The sequence below is a fragment of the Pipra filicauda genome, unplaced genomic scaffold, assembly GCF_003945595.2.
Source record: "Pipra filicauda isolate LSUMZ 115617 unplaced genomic scaffold, ASM394559v2 scaffold6_size6359152_pilon, whole genome shotgun sequence".
NCBI lineage: Eukaryota > Metazoa > Chordata > Aves > Passeriformes > Pipridae > Pipra > Pipra filicauda.
This window is the reverse complement of record NW_024104865.1, coordinates 5,471,833-5,493,113: the sequence shown is the minus strand read 5'-3', so window position 1 is coordinate 5,493,113 and position 21,281 is coordinate 5,471,833. Positions and strand designations below refer to the sequence as shown.

General features: G+C 37.9%; 1 protein-coding gene across 1 annotated transcript in view; it reads right to left on the bottom strand.

Annotated features, from left to right (window-relative positions):
- Positions 1 to 21,281, bottom strand: part of INO80 (INO80 complex ATPase subunit) — a 68,079-nt gene that overhangs the window by 2,207 nt on the left and 44,591 nt on the right. Inside the window, exons 26-35 of the mRNA XM_027750218.2 lie at positions 19,536 to 19,761; positions 13,898 to 14,025; positions 10,202 to 10,296; positions 7,325 to 7,397; positions 5,683 to 5,841; positions 4,309 to 4,411; positions 3,648 to 3,736; positions 2,671 to 2,826; positions 1,471 to 1,630; positions 439 to 648 (exon numbers count right to left, since the gene is read on the bottom strand). Coding sequence (XP_027606019.2) covers positions 439 to 648; positions 1,471 to 1,630; positions 2,671 to 2,826; positions 3,648 to 3,736; positions 4,309 to 4,411; positions 5,683 to 5,841; positions 7,325 to 7,397; positions 10,202 to 10,296; positions 13,898 to 14,025; positions 19,536 to 19,761 — 1,399 coding nt within the window. The remainder of the gene's footprint in view (positions 1 to 438; positions 649 to 1,470; positions 1,631 to 2,670; positions 2,827 to 3,647; positions 3,737 to 4,308; positions 4,412 to 5,682; positions 5,842 to 7,324; positions 7,398 to 10,201; positions 10,297 to 13,897; positions 14,026 to 19,535; positions 19,762 to 21,281) is intronic.

Here is a 21,281-nt window from a genome sequence, read left to right as displayed (position 1 = left end):
AGGGCCACCTTGAGCTAGTGTAAAGCTGAAGCTCAATCACCATGAGTTTAGTAGGTTTTGGAATGTGATATTGTAACTTCAACATGATCCAATATAGGAAAGCCACAGTCATTGCCATGGGATAAACACTATCTAATCTGTCTGGACACCAAAAAAAAAAAAAACCAAACCAAAAAAACAAGAGGAAAAATATTTGGCATGAGATAATTCAAAGAGCAGATGAAACAAATCCAAGATCATCTGCGGGGAAACTGGCTCCCCCTCAGAACTTTATCACGTCACACTGTATATTGCCTGGATCTCACAATATAATGGATGAGCAATACCAACAACACAACACTTTTAATCTCTTTTTTGCCAGGTTGTAAAGAGCAATCACCCAAACTCATGTGGTTGGTTCTGCTGTGGGTATTGTGCTGCTGCCCCTTCCCCACATACCTTTAGAGACGTTGTATCCGTACGCTGCATACGCTGCTGCAGAGGCTGCTGCTGCCCCTGCTTTGGCACCTGCCATCGCAGCTGCACTTCCCGCTATTGACTTCCGGCTCCTGCCTTTCCCAGTGCTGGCTTTTGATCCACCTTTAGGACGACCCCGGCTTCGACTTGACTGGCCTCTCCCACTGAGAGACGTATCTTGCATTGAAACACCTGAACAAGAAAAGAATGTTAAATCAGTAACTACTATAGTATTTTGTGTGACTCACAAGTGAGAACAGCATCAAAACCGCCTACCAGTTACATTAATACTGTTCCTATTCACTGATAGGAACAGTAACAGGGATACTGTTAGCAAGCCATGAACCCATAAAAAGAAATTATTTATACAAAACTTTTCAGTAACAACTCCTTATTAACTGCTCGCCATTATTATGAATCTAACCCAGAAACAGGTTGAGGATTCTGAGTTTTACTTCAGGATCATGCATTTTCTTAGTTGAAGACAGAGACTCAGTTTCTTCTGTCTGCTGTTTCTGAAGAAACTCATCAACAACTATGGTTCTACCTATTTTACTGTAGAAAACTATGGTACTTAAAACTACTTGCCATTATTGCAAATGCATTTAAAATTATTGCATTTAAAGAAATTGCTCCAATCACCCACTGGAGATAGAGAACTGATTACTAACTCAACAGCAAATTCAAGGAAAAGCCTAGAGATTAATAGTTCTATGGTTGTCTGCAATTTGGTAACATAAACATAATGGAAGGAGAGCCCTCTGCAAGACAGGAACAAAGGACAAAACTTTTCGAAGTAACTAACACAGAAAAGAGGTAAGTGTGGTGAATGACAGACTATGGACAGATTTCCTATCAAATCAAAAGTAATTTCTCTATGAAAAGGCAATTTTTTTCCCCCAAATTTTGCTAACCATACATATCTTCTGGTTAAAATGCAGCAAATGTATCATTTAGCCATGCAAAGTCAAGGTTTAATAAATGTTAGTAGCAAGTCAAGGCAAGAGTACTGACCATTCACGGTATCTGAAACTGAACCAGTAATGGAAGAAGGAGAGTTTGTTGCTCTTGACTGAGGTGCTGAAGAAGCTGGATCATCCACAATCACAAGCATATCGTTACTGCTCTCATCGGGAGGGATAGAGCCCATATGTAATTCACTGCTGATGGATATCTAAACATGAGAGAACAAAGCCATTAACTTACAAAAACAGTAAGATCTTCAAATCATATACAATCACAAGTAATTAACTGGTACTTGTTCTTTCCTATCTTCTCTAGAATAGCAGCATGAGAATGAGACATCATCTGCCTGATCACACCACACTTTACATGCTGAGCAGCAAAGAGCTCCAGGAGCCACTTAACTTCCATTCATGACAATACATGTTAAGAAGCAAAAGACTAATGGGCTCAGCAGAGATTTAAGTAAATTGTTATTCAACTGTGCATCTTCAACCGCAAAAGAGAAAATAGGATTCTTAACCCACTACTACCACTCATAAAAATCTTGATCAGTAAGGGAACAATGCAAAACAGAAATCTTAATCGGAGGGCATAGAACAAAATACATTTGCTGGTAAAACCAGTTTGCAATTTGTTACACAAAGATGAAGGAAAATAAGATGTGTGCCTCCGAGAATTTATAATTTAAATTCCAGAAAAACAACCCCACACCAATTCAGAACCTGAAGCAAGGAAGGAAGCAGAGAAGAAGATGCAGATGGGACTAGTGAAGGGTACTTATAAAGAAACTGAATGTCAAGAAGCTATTTGAGGGATACTGTTTGGTTCAGAAGCAGCGTCCTTGCTATGGAAGATACTGGTATGGGAGAAGGTACATAGTCATAAACGTGAGCATGACAAAGGCAGGAAAGAGGGACAAGAAAGTAAGGGGGACTGCAGGCAGGAATGGAAAAATTTCAGGGGCTGAATGGGAGGAAGTCAGGCCGTGAACTAACTGTAGAAAAGGGAGGCAGAGAGTGAAGGAGTAGGGGAATAACAGAATCTCAAATAACATCAAGTCCTGTAAGGCAGCTTACTAGCAGCTGTTACATATTCAACAAACCATTTTCCTTTCCATGGTTCACCTTTAAGACACATCACTTCCCCATGCACTCCCAAGTTCTAAAATAGCTAAAATAACAAAGAATCCTACAGGATGTAAGGCCATAACTAAAACAGTAAACAAGTTAAAGCAGCAGTGAGTCTTACCTCACTGAAAGGACTGGGCATGGCAGAGTCTACACTAATGAAAGAGTCATCCCCATCAGCAGACAGGTTGGAGTTATCAGCTGAGGGAACAAACGGGATCACAAGGTTCATGCTCTCTTTCTTTCTCTTCCCATCCAACTCATCTTCCTTCTTCTTCTGAAATGAATAAAATAATACCAGGAATGAAACAGATGTTAAAACAGAAGAATGGGAGCAAACAACCCAAAACCTTAAAACCTAGTGCAGTATTTTAACTCAAGGAATGCCACATCCAGAATTTCCCAAAACAAGTTTCTGAAAGACATCGTAACAGATTCCTTAAATGCTTTAGATTTAAGTAGAGTTTTGTTTGTTTTATTTCATAAAACAGCTGGAATTACAGAGAATTACTCTTACAGAACTATTTTGATTTCCAGTACCTTTTGGAGTGAGCTTGAAATGCTTTATCATTACACAAAATTCCAATTAATTAATGTAAAGCGTCCCTATCTCAAAAATTCAGAATTTTCATAAACTAGTTTTAATGATGCTTTTTAAACAAGCTGATCTGCCCTTGTTCCACAGAAGCCTCATATCTGCATTTGGTGCAGATTCCTCTTTTGTTCCTGTACGACAAAATCTTGATTAAGTCACCTTTTAACGTCACAGAATGGTCAGCTGATAATTTTGTTTTTTCAAGCATGAGTCCTCAAATTGTTGTCTGTAGACTACTGGTGACTGACAGTGTTATTTGGGTATGCAGCACTTCCTTATTTTTGAAGTTGCTAATGATTAAAAGACAGGTAGCTATGCATTATTTATTTTGTAATATCCCTCCTAAGTGTAGGGAACTGCCACAGATGGACTTTCAATGGTGAAGGAAAGAAGGCTTTACTCATTAGACTGCCTTGGCATAAAATGTTTCCGCATCACGTAATAGTGATCCTGAAGCTCTTCTGGCTCTATCACTGACACAGGTGACCTCTGCATCAAAGTACCTTTTCAGCATATTTTTCCCTTTTACGTTTACGTTCCTTCACACGATTTGTTTCTTCCTGCTGTCGTTTCTCTTCTTGACGCTGACGCACTGTTGGAAAAGAAACACAAAGCTGTCACCACTGGAAAGGTATTTCACATTTTTTCATGAATCTTACAAGAAATTCTGGTTTTAACAGAACTTGGAAGAAAAGTCAGTTGTATTACAACTAAAATACACTGAAAACACTACTGTATTAAAACTACTTGTTTCCAAATTACTAAAAAGTCTTACAGCAAAATTCTTCCTTCAAGCAACAAAAAAGTGTATACCTCTAATACAGCTTAAAAAATATGATGAAATACAGCATTTTACTAATAATTTTCTTGTTGAGACCTACATAATTCTTGTCAAAGCTCTGTCATCCAAGAACAATGTAATGATCCTGAATGAGTGCCAATAAAAACTTTATCACGTCATCAGGTCTCATTTTGCACAACTTCATTATTCAGCTCAACAGTGATATAAAACGAGCTTGTACTAACAAGAGTTGGCAATGCAAAAAGAGACAGGAAACAGAAGTTGTTATCAGCAAGTAAACTGTTTGTAGAGATAAAAACAGAGATTTCATAAGGTAATGAAGTGAAATATGGGGAAAATGCTGAAACACCAATTTCACATACATTTTTTTTCTAGTTCCTCATCATCCAGCAGAAGGCTGACCACCTCCTTTGGCTTCAAGGTGTCAGGTTTGAAATTGCCACCTGAAATCACCATTCGTTGGATCTAGAAGGAAAAAAACAAGAGAAAAATAAAAGGAAGAATTAGTCAAAGCAGCCATCAACCATTCTCACTACCCATCGCTGAAAGCCAGTCCCAAAAAACATGCAAATGCATCTCTGTAAGTCAGAGATGACCCAATTTCTCTATCATACCTCTATCTATCGAAGTTAGTATCAAAATTTCAGGGAAGATTCATTAAGAGTATAATTAAGAGCATAAAATATGAGGAGCAACTGAGATAGAAAGCAGAAAATTACCATCCCTCATGCAAAGTTGCACTTTTTCTGAAGCAGCATAAATAAACTATAAATGTTAAAAGTATTAATACACTGCTGAACAAAACCAGTCCTGTCAGGCATAATTTACCCATTCATTTTTCAAGTAAGCTGCACAGACGATCACGCAGATCACACTCTTAAAGAGCGCAACATTTTTCATCTCCTCGATTGAAAACTGTATCTCTGTACTGAGTCAGTGTCACAGTTTAACAATTCACTCAACCTCTTATTACTACAACTATGCTTAAAAAAATAAACAACAAAGAAGAGTAGTAACTTAGCAGAAGAGAACAAGCTTTAACATAAGGTAATTTCAATGATTTGGATCACCAACAAGAAGACTGCACTTAATTTTCAGGTTGAGATCAGGCAACTCTACTGCAGGATCCCAGAGAAAACAGTAAATTTCAACAAGGGAAATATGAATGCTTTCAGTTGCTGCAACACCATGAGCAGCATCTAAGTAACACAAAAGCTAAAAGAAACTCCAAGCACACAGAACATCTGAATGCTGTATACAGTATGCCTACTGAAAAAGGTGAATCTCAACTTTTTTCTTGCCAGTGAAGTGCCATGAGATTTAAAGTTCCTAATACACCTACTGCTTGATGCTGCAGGACACTGAGCTTCTCTGGCAACCCTCACACCTCAAATAATTTGCACTTAACTACCTTTCAAATGTCTTTTGCAAAAAAAATCAGCTGTTGTATAACATGAGAGGAATGAGTAACTCTGACGCAGCAAAGACCGAAGCTCTAGTCTTAAAGAAGCCTGAGCAGTTTCACTGTAATAATTAGCTTCTTTCCAGGTCATATAATGTAACTGGAATGCTTCTGTGTTAGGGACACAGATTTGTTTATTTGAACAAATACACTCCCTTTTGCCTTTTCTTCTGCCTCCCTTCGGATGCTTTTTCTGTTTCTTTACTCATGTTGATATGTGCTTTCTGATACCATTTCTGTACCTTCCCGTTTCAGCTAATTTCTTTATTCCTACCTCGCTCTTTTCCTTTGCCCTTTGTAAGATGCGCTCCTCAATGGTGCCTTTGCATATCAACCGGTACACAGTGACTTGTTTTGTTTGACCCAGCCTGTGTGCCCGATCCATGGCTTGTTGGTCTACTGTTGGGTTCCAATCACTGTCATAGAAAATTACCTGCAAGAGAACACCAGAAAAGGATTAAATAAAAACATACTTTTAGAGCACCTGGTGATTAAACTAACAAAAATCCAATATACTCATAAAAGTTCGATCATACATTCCACAGAATTACAGCCCCACTGTAGGTTGTATCAACCCAGCTTTGCCCAGTCCTATGAAGACTTTTCCACTGCATTTCAGGTGAATTCAAACTAACTGACACTGTGAATGTTTCAACTTCCACAGAATGTCTTTAATATCTTCTTCAATAAACTTGCTTTGGAGGCACAAAATTCCGAAGTTTGTCATCACATTAAATTACTTTCATGCAATTAATTACAGACTAATTACAACATGAACCCATTTTAGTGTTACTTACCTTAAGAAGAAAAAGCCCATCACATTAGAATTTTATGCAAAAAGTAATACTCCATTTTTTTTCAAACCTAGATTCTAGTCTAGTGTAACACTTCTAGTACTTTTACTATAAAAAACTGAAATGCCACATTACATTCATATTGCCCTATCACTCCAACAGTACTTTATGCACAATGAATATACAAACCAAAAATATTTAAAAACATTTTAGGCAGAAAAGTATTAAGAAAATTACAAAAAATGCTCATGCAAGGAGCCTGCCTGAGCTTCCATCTGTTTATTTCCTCTGTTCAAGCAACTGCAATGGAGACAACTTTTCCACCCTGAAAATCCTACAAATACTTGCTTTCTTCTGATTTCTTTGAGTGACAGCAAGATATGATGGGATACTTTTAAAAAAATTATGTAATATTTTTTGATCCAGAGATCTTTGGTTTTGTGTGACTAAGGACTTGGGCTCAAGTCTGCACACACACAAGGTATGGGTTAGAAGCACAAGAACAGCAGTTATTGAAAAGATGAACAGTTCATCAGTATTTTTTCCGTAGTGCTTAGTGGCAGCTGCTCCAGAGTGCAAAGCCTTGCAATTCATCTAAATTGGTATGCCTTTATACCTCTGGTGAGTCGGGGAGGAAGAAATTTATCCTTCCCGAGCAGCTGATATTCAACTACGAATGGCTTCATACTTTTAGAGGCATTGTTTCATTCTTCTGTGCACAGAAAAAAAGGGTAACCGATACCTATTCCACTGGTTCCTTTGTAAATGAACCTTAGGAGCAAAAAGTGATTCATACACTGAATGCTGTTTCATGTAAGTGTCATTTGCATCTATAGACCCCTTCAGCCATCCAACTCCTTTCTAGACTCTAAGACTAAAGTAGGTGGGGAGAAGAAAGAAATTTCCAGCTGTAACCAAAACCTATGTACCAAAATGTCCAATATTCTACAACTCTATCAAGATAATACTATGTTGTAAAGAATAGCAAAGTAATCAAGGCTACGCAATTTCATGTTGTGAATGGCAATACTAAAAATATTGATCAGGATGGGCAAGAGAGTGCCAACTTGCACACAGAAAAGACCGACTTTCCTACATAAATTGTTACCAAATTTCACCCACCGTATCTGCAGCTGTAAGGTTAATGCCCAAGCCTCCAGCTCTTGTACTTAACAGGAACACAAAAATATCATTCCTGTAGAGGAAAGAGATTGAACCCCATTATTTTGTGCAAGAAATAACCACCAAAGTAATTTTTTTGATCCATATGAAATGATTAAGGCTATTTCTATTACTTGAACACTTCAGAACATTTTGTGCTTTTCATTTATGGTCAAGGAAAAAAACATATGAAAGAACGAAAGAAGTTAATCTACAAATGAGGACTGTCTGAACATGCAAACATTCAATTTGCAATAGCAGTTTATTAATCTGTATCAAAACAAACCGGGGCTTGTTTATCTTGCCCACACTGGTAATTAGGATTTCATATGGACAAAGAACAATTTATTTTTCACAGAACTGACCTGATGTTAAAAAAATCTTGCCCTAACAATGCTCAACTGATAAAAAAAAAAGAAAAATAAATGTCAACACTGTATGATGCAAATTTGGTTCTAAATTTGGTGCTTTGAGCAGAACAAACAAGGAGAGAGGTCTATACGTAGCACAACCAAGTACTGATGAAAACTCAAGTGGTAACAGCAAAATCAAAGTTTCTGCTAAGGTTGAGACCATACTAGTAACTCTGGAGGGTCAACAGTATTTAAGTGTTCAACACCATATCGATCTGTGAACAGGCTGACACAAAGCAGACAATTCTCTAGTAATGACTCCAAAGATGTTAACATACTGCCCTTCAACAGTGAGAGCAAGGCTCCTTGCTTAAGAGAAGACAGTCTGCAATGCCACATCCTTTTGGTATTACAATGTCTGAAAAACTTAGCAAACATAAAATCAGTAAAGCACCAGAAATGCCTGTTGAATGAGCAGTGTGGGACATATCTTTTCTAACTAACTATGCGTAGGCAGTGTCCTTGTAAGTCCACTCATCAACCCTAAAGGGTCTTTCTTGCCCTCCCTGGAGGAAGCGTGGGTAGGATCACAGGCTGTTATGCATATGCTAGTACAACTCAACAAACACAACGAAACTAAGGGGTTTGGAATCCACATCCTTGAAGGTCAAGTAGAACTGACTATTTTCTCAGGACTCAAACTTCAAGACATTCACAAGTAGCTGGCGAGGCTGTATCGTAGAAACAGACCTCAAAGAATCCGTTCCGGTTAAAGATAAGATTTTGGTCTGTCCCCACCCCCGATCAAGAAATTGCCAAAAGACAACAAAATAACTATGAAAACTGTGAATTAGCACACACACAAAAAGCACCAGGAACTCTAAAATTAGAAATGGAAGGTTTCTGACATTCTAAAACCTAAGGATACAAAAATGTACACTGATCTATAGACAGTTGGGAGGAACTAAAGCCAAGCTGTTAATCTTCAGACTTTATCTGAAGGTATAAAAAGCCAAAGGAGTCAACGGGTGCCTATTTGTACTGTAGGCAATCCTTGGCCAGGAAATCTTTTCACTGTGACCTGCGTATAGGCAGTCACCTGAACATCCAGCTGTGATATGCTTCTTGAAATGCCATATGGGAAGGAAAGTGGACAGTCACAGACTACGAGAACAAATTATCATCCCATAGCTATATATTTTCTACACCTTGCTAGGATATCCTGCAGGATAGTTTAGTCTCAGTCAGGCTTTTTTTCCTGGAAATATTTCTCATAAGTAAATCATGTATAAGAGGAACTCTAACATTTTAATAGGAATTCTTGTTTAGACTGGCTGACCTATATTTCAAGGGGATTTCCTGCTGAAATTATTTTTTTCTTCAGTTGTTTTATTTATGAATAAAACCAAATTCTGTTCATTAATAAAATAGGTTTTTTTCACTTCATTTGGTTAAAGGACCTTACAGAACGAAGAGTCAGGATTCCAGGAGGACATAATAACCTGCAAGGAACTTGTTTCTGACACCTGGAAACAGCCAGAAGGGTATTGCGTGGCCCTCTCACTTCAGGTATCCGGCACATGTTCAAGTTTTATTGTTCTGAGGAGTTCACTAGAAGACTCATCATTGCAACACAGTCCTTCAGGTCTTTAAGCCCCATGAACCAGTGAACTGAAAGGCCTCAACTCCTACCTTCAGCTATGATACTTTGGGACCACTGACGCAAGGAATGTTGCTTTCACCCTGCAATAAGCAACTGTGTGAACCTAACTCCTCTGAAAAAGGAAAGGGACCTTCTTACAAGTTCACTCAATATTCACGAAGGATAACCTTACTGTGAACTACCATATCAAAGTAATATCATATCAAGACGTATCTCATGATTCAAAGGAAACTTAATAACCATAAACTCAATCATTATAAATAATGCACCATAATGTGCTTATAAAAATTGCCAGAATCCATTTTGGTTTACTAAATGAAAAGCATTATCTTTCTTTCTAGCTAATAAAATCCCTGGTTTATCTTTTATATATTAATTTAAGATTTCTTAGTAAGACATGGTTAAATCATTTGTTTTGCAGAAAACTAGGTCACTTTCAATACTTTAGCATATGCAAGATTTTCAGTCTCATCTTTACAGTGTCAATTGTCAGAGCATTTAATAACCAATGAACATTTGCTGCCTCTCTACTGAGCTTATTTATAAGCAATAGCCTATTTGGATTGGCAAGAAGGACAGTAGGTGGCTGCACTAAAATTGCTTCCAAAACTCTTTCACAGATAACAAATTCCTAAATACAACTGGATTCACATCAACGGCAGTGACTACTGGTCAGAACCACACAGAAACTGCTTCAGATAAATGAGGTCAATTTGATATCAGGAAAGATAAGTGCAGATTTCACTCATTTCCATTACATCTTATGCCAACTGTCTATGTACACACATTTTAGCACAAACACACCTTGTAAAAATACATTACCTGTTCTGAAAATCTGCTACCATGTCCCTTCGTTCAGAAATCTTTGAAGAACCATCCAATCTCATGTAGGTATGTTTCCTATAAACCATGTATTCCTGCAAAGAACATATAACAGAAAAATACAGTTGCTCTCGAAACTGTTCAATCTTGATTCTTCCAGAAAAAAAACCCAAAACACAATAAAAGCGGAATTGCTACTTAAAATAATAAATTCCCTAAATGTCATTAACAAATGTGTTGTAAGGAATACTTGGTAATTACACAATTCATAAATTAAAGCTATTCTATCATATGTCAGCTTTTACATTTCATGTAAGAGAGAAATTGCAACGTGAGCTCAGAGTTGGGGATATGTTTGCTGCACTGCACACAATGTGATGGTACATGCCTTTTCCTATAAACAAATAGGTAAACAAAAATCATTAAAATGGGAAGTCTGTTTTCACAGAGCATAAATTTTTACTAAATCTTAAGTTTTCACTGTGCAAGCAAACCTTTCCAAACAAACCAACTGCACCTGCTCCCTGCTGATTTTATACCATTTGAGTAGTGTTTTTAAAACCTCAGTGTTGTAATCTAATGTCTGTCCAGGCTTTATCTCACCAGTAAAGAGCCTGTAAATCTCACCACATACAAGAACACTTTGAATATTACACTAGCGTGTCAGCCCAGAGCTCATGCCAAGCAGCAGAACTGAAACCATTGCCTGAGACACAAGTCAAATGGCATCAACTTTGCTATAGGCAAAAGGTTTTTCCAACGAGAGACTTTTTTCATGCACACAAAGACCTAAAAGCTATACAAATATCCACAGAGTTTCTCCAGAAAAATACCCTCTGGGGTATTTGAACAATGTGATCCTTGCTTGGCTGAGGAGATGCAACACCTACTGGTTACATTAGTTAGGTTTAACCCTACTGGTGCATGAGTTTTTTTAAGATGTTGTGAATGCAAATGAAAACAGAAAGGAGCAGCTGGTGCTTCAGCACCAAGTATTGGATTCATCTTGCTCCAAGCCGCCATGTTCAGCAGATACAGAACTGATGTGCTGTGAGAAGACATGGCAATGCTTCTAGTCCAATAAACCTGACAGTACCATGCTCAGTTCTCCTTTTCACCTATCCTTCATGGCTCCTGATCCTTTTTTGTTCTGCTTCACTACTGCAGAAATGGTGAAAGAGCTGCTGTACTATAAGGAACCTTTCTTTGATCAAGACAGATACTTCACAGTAGTTTAACAGTGCTCATATGAAACATCCTTTTTTTGGGGAACTGGTTTTGTCCAGTACTTTCCCAAATATTAACAGTACAATCTTTCAATTCAGAAAAAAAGAAAAAAAAAAAGGCCACATTCATACTACACTTCTCAGCAGTTCAGTGCTTTGATCACTCACAGAAATGGGATGCTTTTATCTAAAGAGAGAACTCTGATAGCAAAGAAACTATTTAATGAGTAATATATCTGGTCTCTACTGTAATTGTGGAAGGCACTTGATGACTGCTCATTTTTCTAGTTCCCACAAGGAGTGATGGAGTGGGGTGGGGGAAGCCTCCCAGGGAGACTTCAGTTTCATACAGAGATCCTTATATTAGACCTGCCTGAAAAATCTACCTGCCAATCTTGTTTAGTGTAAGGGGTCATCAAGCAACCAGAAGCATCAATCTAGGAAAAATAATGAAAGTGGCCCTTCCAACAGAGTACCTATACAGGAAATGAACAACACATGACAACCCGAGTACTGTAAGAATGCAGTGCTCCTAAAGCCAGTGCTCTTTGGGCTTCCACACTGATACTTTCTCAGAAACCATACAATGTTTTCCCTTCATGTTATTTCATAGTCCAAATTAAGCACTCTTATGTCTTAACACAACTAATAAACTTTATGTAGAATATAACGAATACATTTTACATCATGCAGAATATAATTTGACCTCTCATCTCATGAATGCAATCTAACTGCCACTGAAATCATGGACAATTACTCTTATAGGAGAAAACAATCACATCGAGAAAAACAAAATCTTAAAAAGTATGAAATACACATCAGCAACAGTACTGAAATTATGCTTTAATCCTCTTCTGTTGAAAGAAAATAATTCTCTTCGTATTTATATCTGCTATTTTATAATGGCTGAACTAAGCAGAAGCTCTTCAGCTGAAGCTACATCAAACAAACTTTGTAAACAGCGTGCTTTGTGCTCTCTACCCTGCAAAGATTAGGTCAGTATAATATTGTACCAGTTACATCAGTGCAGTACAAATACAAGATGTCTTTTTTTTTTCAGCGTGTTTTTTCATATTCAAGTAGGCAGATGGGATGTATTTTGGTATCTCAGGTAAGGAAAAAAAAATATCTACAGATACACAACTTTTGCAAGGATTTTCTTACAAATTGAGTCCTTACTTGATTTTTAGCTTGCTTAACTTCAGCTTCTGTTACTTGGGTGGGGAGAAAGAAAAACAGAGGACTTGGTATGTGGCTTATTTGGGTAATAAAACCCAACAAAAGAGGTTGAACATTCAGAAGGTGGAATAGCAAAATGATGTGCTCAGAAGCCTTTAAAATGGAATGCTAAGAGAAGAGACAGGAGCACTGAACGCTCAGCTTTATGAGCTTCACGGTGTAATGCCAGGTGTCAACAAACCTACAGCATGTCCAACGTTTGCCAAAAGAAGAGGCATACAAAGCAATGCTGGGCAAAGTGCCAAAACACAGAATTGCAACCATGCAAGTTCTGTTTTTCCTCACAGCAGCAAAAACAAAATTCAGCTTGTGATGTGTTATTGAACTATTAACTGCTGACCTTAAAATGCACTCTTGTTCATACAGAACTCATGACTTAGGCAGCTATTGATTCATGCTTCTCACATTTTCTCTTCAGTTTATTGTGGAGAAGATAGTATCCCTAGCTTTGGTGGCATGGCTGCTCATCAAATACTGATTTTTTTTTTCTTCAGAGGCAGACTGACTATTTAAATAATGAGTAATGACTTAATTCTTAATTTATTTCCTATTGTATGTGCCAGAGAACCTCAATGTTTACCAAACTTCTGCAGAGGAACAGGATGATAGAGGGAAACAGTAAAAGTCTGTGAAATTACAAGCAACATAAACAGTGTAGAACTAATCACTGTTCTCCCTCTTCCTTCCACTAAAAGGACATGTGAACATCAAATGAAAATAGAATGAAGCAGTTCAAAACCAGCAAAAGAGAATAATTAAACCATGCAACCCCTTGCCACAGGGCAGTGCAAATGTCAACATCTAACAATGTGTCAAAATGCAACTGAACAATTCCATGGAGAATCCGTGTTGGACTAACTGAATATAGAGGAGGCGCATTTAGATCAGAAAGCCCTTGAGCTGCAAACTGCTGGAGAATGAGCATCTAATTGTGAAGCACCACTATTCTTGTACATTTTCCCCATACCATCTGTTGTTATACACTGGTATAGAGTGTATAACAGTGTATAACAGTGTATAAATGTTTTACACTATAACACTAGGCCAGACCTTAGGTCCAACTTTGTATGGCAGTTCTTATATTCTTGTATTAATGCATTTACTGGGTATTCCACAGTTACAACAATTTTATGTCAGGTTTGCCGCATTCAAATTACAGTACTTTCTCCAAAACATCGTTGCTAAATCTCCATCTTCAAAATTTGCCTTCTGTAAGCTATAGGTCTCCTACCTCTAGTAAGTCAATCATTCTCGTCATCTGGGAATAAATAAGAACTCTGTGTCCTTGAGATTTCAGCCGTGTCAACAGAAGATCAAGAGCATGAAGTTTTCCACTGTCAGTGATCAGACTCTCTTTGTCTAAAAAGACATAGAAGAAAAGCAGGTAACTAATAAAGCAAAATCAGATACGTGCAACAAGTTCTAAGATTTCCTAATACTTCACTGCATTATAATCCCTAAAATAATGAAGTGTGATGGAAAAACTGCAATATCCCGCCTGGTAGACACTTAAAATCACACTGCTTATTTAATATAACTGCTTATAACTATGTAACTATATAACTGCTTAACTGCTTATAAGATATATGTATACATATATACAAACACATACACTAACAATAACTTTTGTTTGCTGGAACAGGAGCATATAAATATACCCACCTGGCAAAATCTCATCACAAATTGATCTCCTCACAAGTATGGACTGAATCATTCTTTTGGACAGCCATTTCCCTCATCTAAGGATTTATTCTGACGAGATCAATATGCCTTGACACTTAAAGGAATGTTTTCCACTTCACATATGAAAATGCTGTCCTTTGCACATTTGCTGCTACCTGCTGCTAATCTTTAGATCTATCCTCCACAGATCAAACCCCTCACCAACACAGAAAGTGAAAAACAGTTCTCTAGGTCACTGTAAAATAACAATCCCCTCACAGCACTGCCTTTTCTTCTTCTTCCCTGCCCTCTGGTTTTTGGAGTTTTTTTGCTTTTCTTTTGTTTTGTTTAAGAAATATTTCCAGATGGCAACCTTTTCAGTCGCTTCAGATTTTACACTTCATGTCCTCTCTACTTCAGCACTGCTCATGAAGTGTTTTTCAGGAAGGAGATCTTCCTGTTTGTACATTCTGTACGTAAACTTCAGTAAACAATACACTGCTGTTGAAAGAGGATGAAGAGAAACTTTCTTCCAAAAAATTATCTGTTGGAAAGGCCATTGATGCTTCTTTATTCTTTTGGATGTCTGAACTTAGGTTTACAGCCAAAACGGAAAGCTGGTAACTGCAGATGGTGCAGGCTAGTACAGAACCCAAGTATTTTCAACATGTCTAGCAGGTAGCACTTCTGCACACTTCTTGCTGCACAGAACAAATTAACTTATGGGCTGAAGAAAATTCAGCTTTCTCTAAGGCAGTTAACTGTCTTGCCCAATGTCCCAATCAAAAAAAAAAGTTATATACAAAAATTCTTTCACTTGACCACCATGTATTTTAATACAGGTTCATACTAGTGGAATAGAGGAGTACAGATCACTCGACAGCACTCCTAAAAAGATTTTACAAGCATGGCATGGAACAAAGTACCCAAGTGATGTGCTGTGCCATGATATGGCATAATTTCAATTATTCGTGGAGCAACTGGCACTACTCAAGGTTCTTCTTTTGAACAAAGGTTTTTAAAAACAGAAGAGAACTTTATAATAGCAGAGAAAGGCACAGTATCCAGTGACTTGCTGAAGCTGTAAAAACAAGGTACGCTTCTCTCTTATTCTTCCAATAGTGAAGAAAAATTAGTCAGCACTAGTCGCTTTTACCCAGAAAGATGGTGGATTCTTATCACTTTAGCATATTAATCATGTTCTCTTTCAAAAATATCCTTTAGCTTAAATATAAATAACAGACTTAATGCTGGAATTAGTGGGATCTACATTAGGACATTAGAAGATGCAGCCTACAGTCTCCATTCTGAAATTAAAAAAAATGTGAGTTTGAGTATCATTTAAAATTAGTAGCTACTCCATTTGCACTATAATTCAATGCTGTGAATGCTCTCTCCTTTGGTAATTTCACAGCCATGCACCTGCAAGTCACTAGCTAACAACCCAAGACTAGAGAGGTCTGCTCTTTCTTGCTTCTCTGCCTATCTAGTCACTGTTTTTTCTCCAATTAGCAACTACCTTAGGGAATCCATTAGCTGGAGAGCCAAGCCAAGAAGATACTGTAAGGAAAACTCAAGCCCACACATCAGGTTGGCATTTTTTCTAAGTGCAGAATAACATATAATGGTGCACTCATCTCTAGGACAGGATTTGGTCTCATTTACATATAAATTGCTAATAGTTTAATGCATTCTTTTAAGGAAAACCAGATTTTGGACTTAATCAGTTAAGCAAAATAGAAATGACTTTGGGTTATTTGGTTTTGAAACACACCTATGGAAGCAAAAAACTGCACAGTAGCAATGTTTACTCATTATACGAAATGTTATTATTTCCTTTAAATCCATACAGCCATGACATTCTGCTTTTATTCTAATTGGTCAGCTTGCTATTTCAGAATGAATTAAACTGAGCGAAGCTACATGAAAAGTCTAGATATACATGACAAACTAACATGGTTATTAACCAAAAGCCATCTGACTGGAAGAAACTCAGAGAACAAATAGGATCTGTTCAAAAGTCAGTCTCAACAGGATCAGATTAACATATTAGCAAGTTTCCAAAAGAAAAATGCTACTGTTTTTCTCACAAAGGCATGAATAGGTAGAATTAAGCTTTGCTAACTGGAAATGATGCGTGTCCTTTGCTGCTGGCTCCTGAGGTCTCCATTGTGTAAGTTACTATTTTTAAATAGCAATGAAATGCAAATTACAAGTAAAGAACTTATTTGCAGATGGTCTGAAAAGTTAGCAACTTTTTAACAGTTCATAAACTCATCCAATATCTCAGTAGCAGAGCAGACTGCACTGGTGAGAAAGTTATTGGGGGTTTTTAAGCAATGCAAATTGATACTACCAAAAAGAGATTTATGGTCTCTGGAAGAGAAAACCATTTGTCTTTAAACCAGCACTTTTAAGCGTGCTATCCTGATGCCATTGTGTTTTCCAAGATCAAATATTTTTGCATGCTGAAAGCCTGCCACCTAGTGCTTCAAAGGACGTTCTGAAAAGTAGTAACTGAAAATGTAAATTATTCATGCCATCTTCAGAAAACACCACAATTATTCAAAAGAGGAAAAAAAGAAGTGCCTTCCACCTTTAGTTTCTCTCACTTTTATTTATAATTTTCTTTGACCTTGTGTGAAGAAAAAGGCAACCTACTTTTTAAAACAGGATATCCAAAATTTGCAATTCCACATTTTTTATTTTTAATTATCGCCAACAACTTCCAGTGACAATGACAATGATTTTTTTTGTTCATTGGTTCGGTTTGGTTGGGGGTTTTTTGTTGATTGGTTTGGTGGGTTTTTTTGGTCTTTTTTTTTTTTTTTAATAGCATCAAAGGAACTTCTAAAATTTTAAGTCAGTCAGGAGACAGAGATCCTGTACTACACAACAAAGAGCTCTCCCTAGGACACAATTTTTGGGTTCTTCAGCACTGTATGAAACAAACAAGAAAAAGCAACCAGACCAAAAAGAAAGTAACTTTCAAATCATACTGAACGGTTTTCAGTCTGAAAAAATACCCCACAACCCTACCTCCAGCCACGCAGGGATATGGACATAAATTATCTACAAGGGGATACAGTGGGCCTGGGAAGAATAGTTACAAATGATTATGACTCAGAATAACCCTTGTCAGGAGTTCTAGCCCATGACTGTATCTGGGCTAAGCGCTCTCTGGAGAATGAGAAAAAGTGCCTCTGGACATGCAAAAGGCAGAGGAAAGAGAGATAAAGCCTGGGTTCCAGTTGACACCCCTGGTTCCCCTCCCGACAGTCTGCACGGCACAATGGGGTCAGTGAGGAGCTAGCTGGCTCTCACAGTAAACAGCCAGCGAGGCCGGTGCTTTTTATCGATACTAAAAGGACTCAGACACTTCCTGCCATTTAATCCAGGACCATTTTTCTTTCAAAGAACAGGAAAAGCCTCAAGAGATTCCCACAGTGATCACAGCCGAGCCTGCTGCCAGGGTACTGGGAACATCGAGTCTGGGAGAGAAGAGATGAGGGTTTAGGAGAGGGAAGTATCCCCTTTTCATCTCGTCACCTATTTTCCATAGAGCTTCACAGCTACCATTCCAATTGACACTTGCTAGACTTTAGCCTTGCAAATGGCTCCTTCAGCACATCAGTCACTTTCTGTAAGGCACTGTGCCTACTTCTGCATGTATAAACAGCTGTCCTGTTGTGGTTTGTGCCCTCTCTTCTTAGAGTAAGTTTGGATTTGAATGCTACTTTCCACCTATTTAAAACACAGCGTACAAAACTACTTTTTCAACCCATCATTAGCTCCAACACTTCCCAAATTAAGCCAGCTTTACATAACACATCCCAACCACCTTCTCAACCAAATTCGGTTGTACTTTGACAACAATTTGCCTAACCTTGCACCTATGCACTCACTCCTGTAAGCTTCTTGCATCCCATCTTTATTCCTCTAAAAATTTTTGCTGGTAACAAGGTTCATCGGCTTAAAATGGAAGTCTTTTCAAGAGAATGCAGCCCTGTGTCTATTTTGCTCTGCTACTTTGCTTCATTTCTCTATCCATGCCTTCTCCTTTAATTTATCCCTTCAATATTTCCCTTTTTACTGCTACAGAGATTAATTTTCTGTTTTCAAGTAATTAACAAACAATTAAAAGAATTTCTGAAGAAACCATAAAGTCATCAACTATTACTGAACTATTAAGCTAATGCAAGCTCATGAAAAACGGTTTCTCCATTACATAGATACAAACATGCATGCGCTTCAAATAACTCCACTTACGAGGTACTTTCTTAAACTGGACTGTAGCAAGCAAAAGGCCATTTTCCTTTTACTGTACTAACTTCCCCTGCCAAACATCCTTGACCCAAAAGGGTCTGGGAATAACTTCGCATCTGGCAGCGTAAGCTGTTTTTCCTTTTGGCTGTCTGTCAGATCTCTAGCACTTTGTGCAGAACTCTGCTCGCTGCTCAGGACCATCTTCCGACAGCTAGAGCATGTCCGGCCAATGAAAGTCACTGCAGTACTCGGCAATCAAATTCTAGGAGATCTTGGATTACTTAAGTGTTATTCTAGGAAAAAATTAAGTACATTTACTTTACTGGTACAATCGTACTTTTTCCCACTTTACCAGGAAATATGAATAAGTCTTCTTTATTTCAACTGAAATTCAGTAAATCCCTCATGACTTGTTTTCCAGACAATTTCTTCTGACCTTGGTCCTCAAATCCATCCTTCTCATGGTAGACTGCTACAAGTAATTTTTATCTTTTCACTAGGTAGACCAGTGAAGATCTCTCAGGACAATATGAAGTTCTTCCAACACACTAAGAGGCAAGGTATGATTGTAACTTTTCCTGCAACCTTCTTATTTCCAACCTCAAAATAGTATTTGGTTGTGAGAGCAGGCTGTGCAAGTCTAGTAAGGAAGTCTGTCTACAGTAATTTGGACGGCTGCAAAGAGATGCTTGTAAGCATTAGAAAAGCCTGTACTAGACTTTTTCAGTAACCATCGACAGCTTTACCTCAGATAGAGGATGCAAAATCACAGTCTACTGTAAGATAGCAGGGCTAACTTTCACTCAGAAGGGAAAACAAACACACAGCCACCCCCAATCCCTCAAAAAGCCCATAAGTTTAGCATAACCAAACATAAATTACCCCCAAAGAGCAGATGTCCTTTTTTATCTCATCTCTTCCATGACAACCTCCAAATTTACCTGGTATCCTGATAAAAGACCAGCCATTCTGAGGCCTGATCCCTAACAGCCCTCCTGGATGCTCTGGGAAGAATTGGGAGCAGTGCTTCAGCCAGTCAGCTGCTAGCTCAGGGGATCCATGGAGTACACACTGCTTTGCTTCAAGACTTCCTCCTTCCCTTAGTGCCCTGCGCTCGTATTCTGCACTTCGGTCATTGCAGTAGAACTCCAGTGGCACAGCTGTTACCTACAAGTAAAATAATAATAATCAATAGTCTTGTTCAGATTTCCCCTCATCCCCAAATCCCCAGTTCAGGTACCTTACCACTGGATCAAATTTTAGAAGTCAAATCATTACTGAAATGTACAAATGGAAACACAATCTTTGGCTGAGCTTAAAACAAGCGAAGATGCAACATCTCTCCACAGCACAAAAAACACCACAAGAAAAACCAGGTACAGAATACTTGCCTGTTAATAAACTGTGCCGGTTGTTACACAACTGAGTGCAAAGCTGAAAGTAAAAGAGTAATATCCTTGCTGCACCTCTCCTTTTGCCAAGATTTCTTTTATTTATTTGTTTATTTTTAGTTTTGCCCTTCACATTCAAGTATTTATCTCACTAGCTGAGATGGGATTTACATATCCTTAACAGAAATTAGAAAGGAAAAAAACAAACAGAAAAACAGCTCTGTTTTGGAACAGCAGATTTCTTGGGCTTTACAGTTGTTTTGAACAGAAGTGCTCTTTTTCTTGTGGCATTCTATGAATCCTATGCCCTATTACCTGTTTTGGTATATACAACCCAGCTGGACAGACCAGTGTTACAAACATAGGAACTGTGATTTCATGCCATGTGAGCTCTTCTGGAATGACTCCATCAGTTTAACTCCCCCATGTTCTGTCCCATCCACCCAAATCTGTACAGACTGGAAGGTCCACATTAGCCAAACAGCTGGATGCCAATGGCTGTAAGGTCCTCGAGTAAAGCCTGTTCCAGCAGACGAGGCTGTGCGTTGTACAATCTACAGCTTTCTCTTATGTTGCCCTTACCATGGTAAGGGACAACAATCAGAAGCAAAACTGAGCCATGGTAGATAGCAGGACAGACTACTCTGCTAGGTTTTTCTTCAGGTATTTCACCAAGAGTTAAATCATATGATCCAAAGTAAACACAGTTTCAATACTTTCACACAAACAAATGCAGAACAATTCACTATCTAGCCGAAGAATCTCTCAAAAAAAAAAAAAAACCTGCAGATTACCAACTTCTATCTTTTCTGAACATAAGTCTGTTTTGGGCCAACATTCTGGTGTATTTACATAATCTATTTATAACCGAGTTTACAAAAGGAAGCTAGTAGAAACTTTTACATACTATCTAGACACTTAATAATGTGTTGTAAACTCACATAGAAATGAAACTAAAATTTTACTATTAGATAATTAGCCTAAAATTTTACTATTAGGCAATTAACCTTACAGAATAGGCTTGTAACAAAGAAATTCAAAATGCTGTGACAATTTCTTCATCAATATAAGAAGAAAATTATCACTACTCTAGAAGACACTGTTGCTTTTATTTCAGAAGTACAATGAAAAAAAAATCCTCCATGTGAAGTCATGTAAGTTAAAAACATTGTCATGAATCCTAACAGTGTGCAAAATGACATATTTAGGAAAAGCAATGTAACAAACAAAAATGAACAGAGGAAATCAATCTTGTGAAAGTTTTCACACTTGAAAAAAGGCGCTGGGGCTGCATAG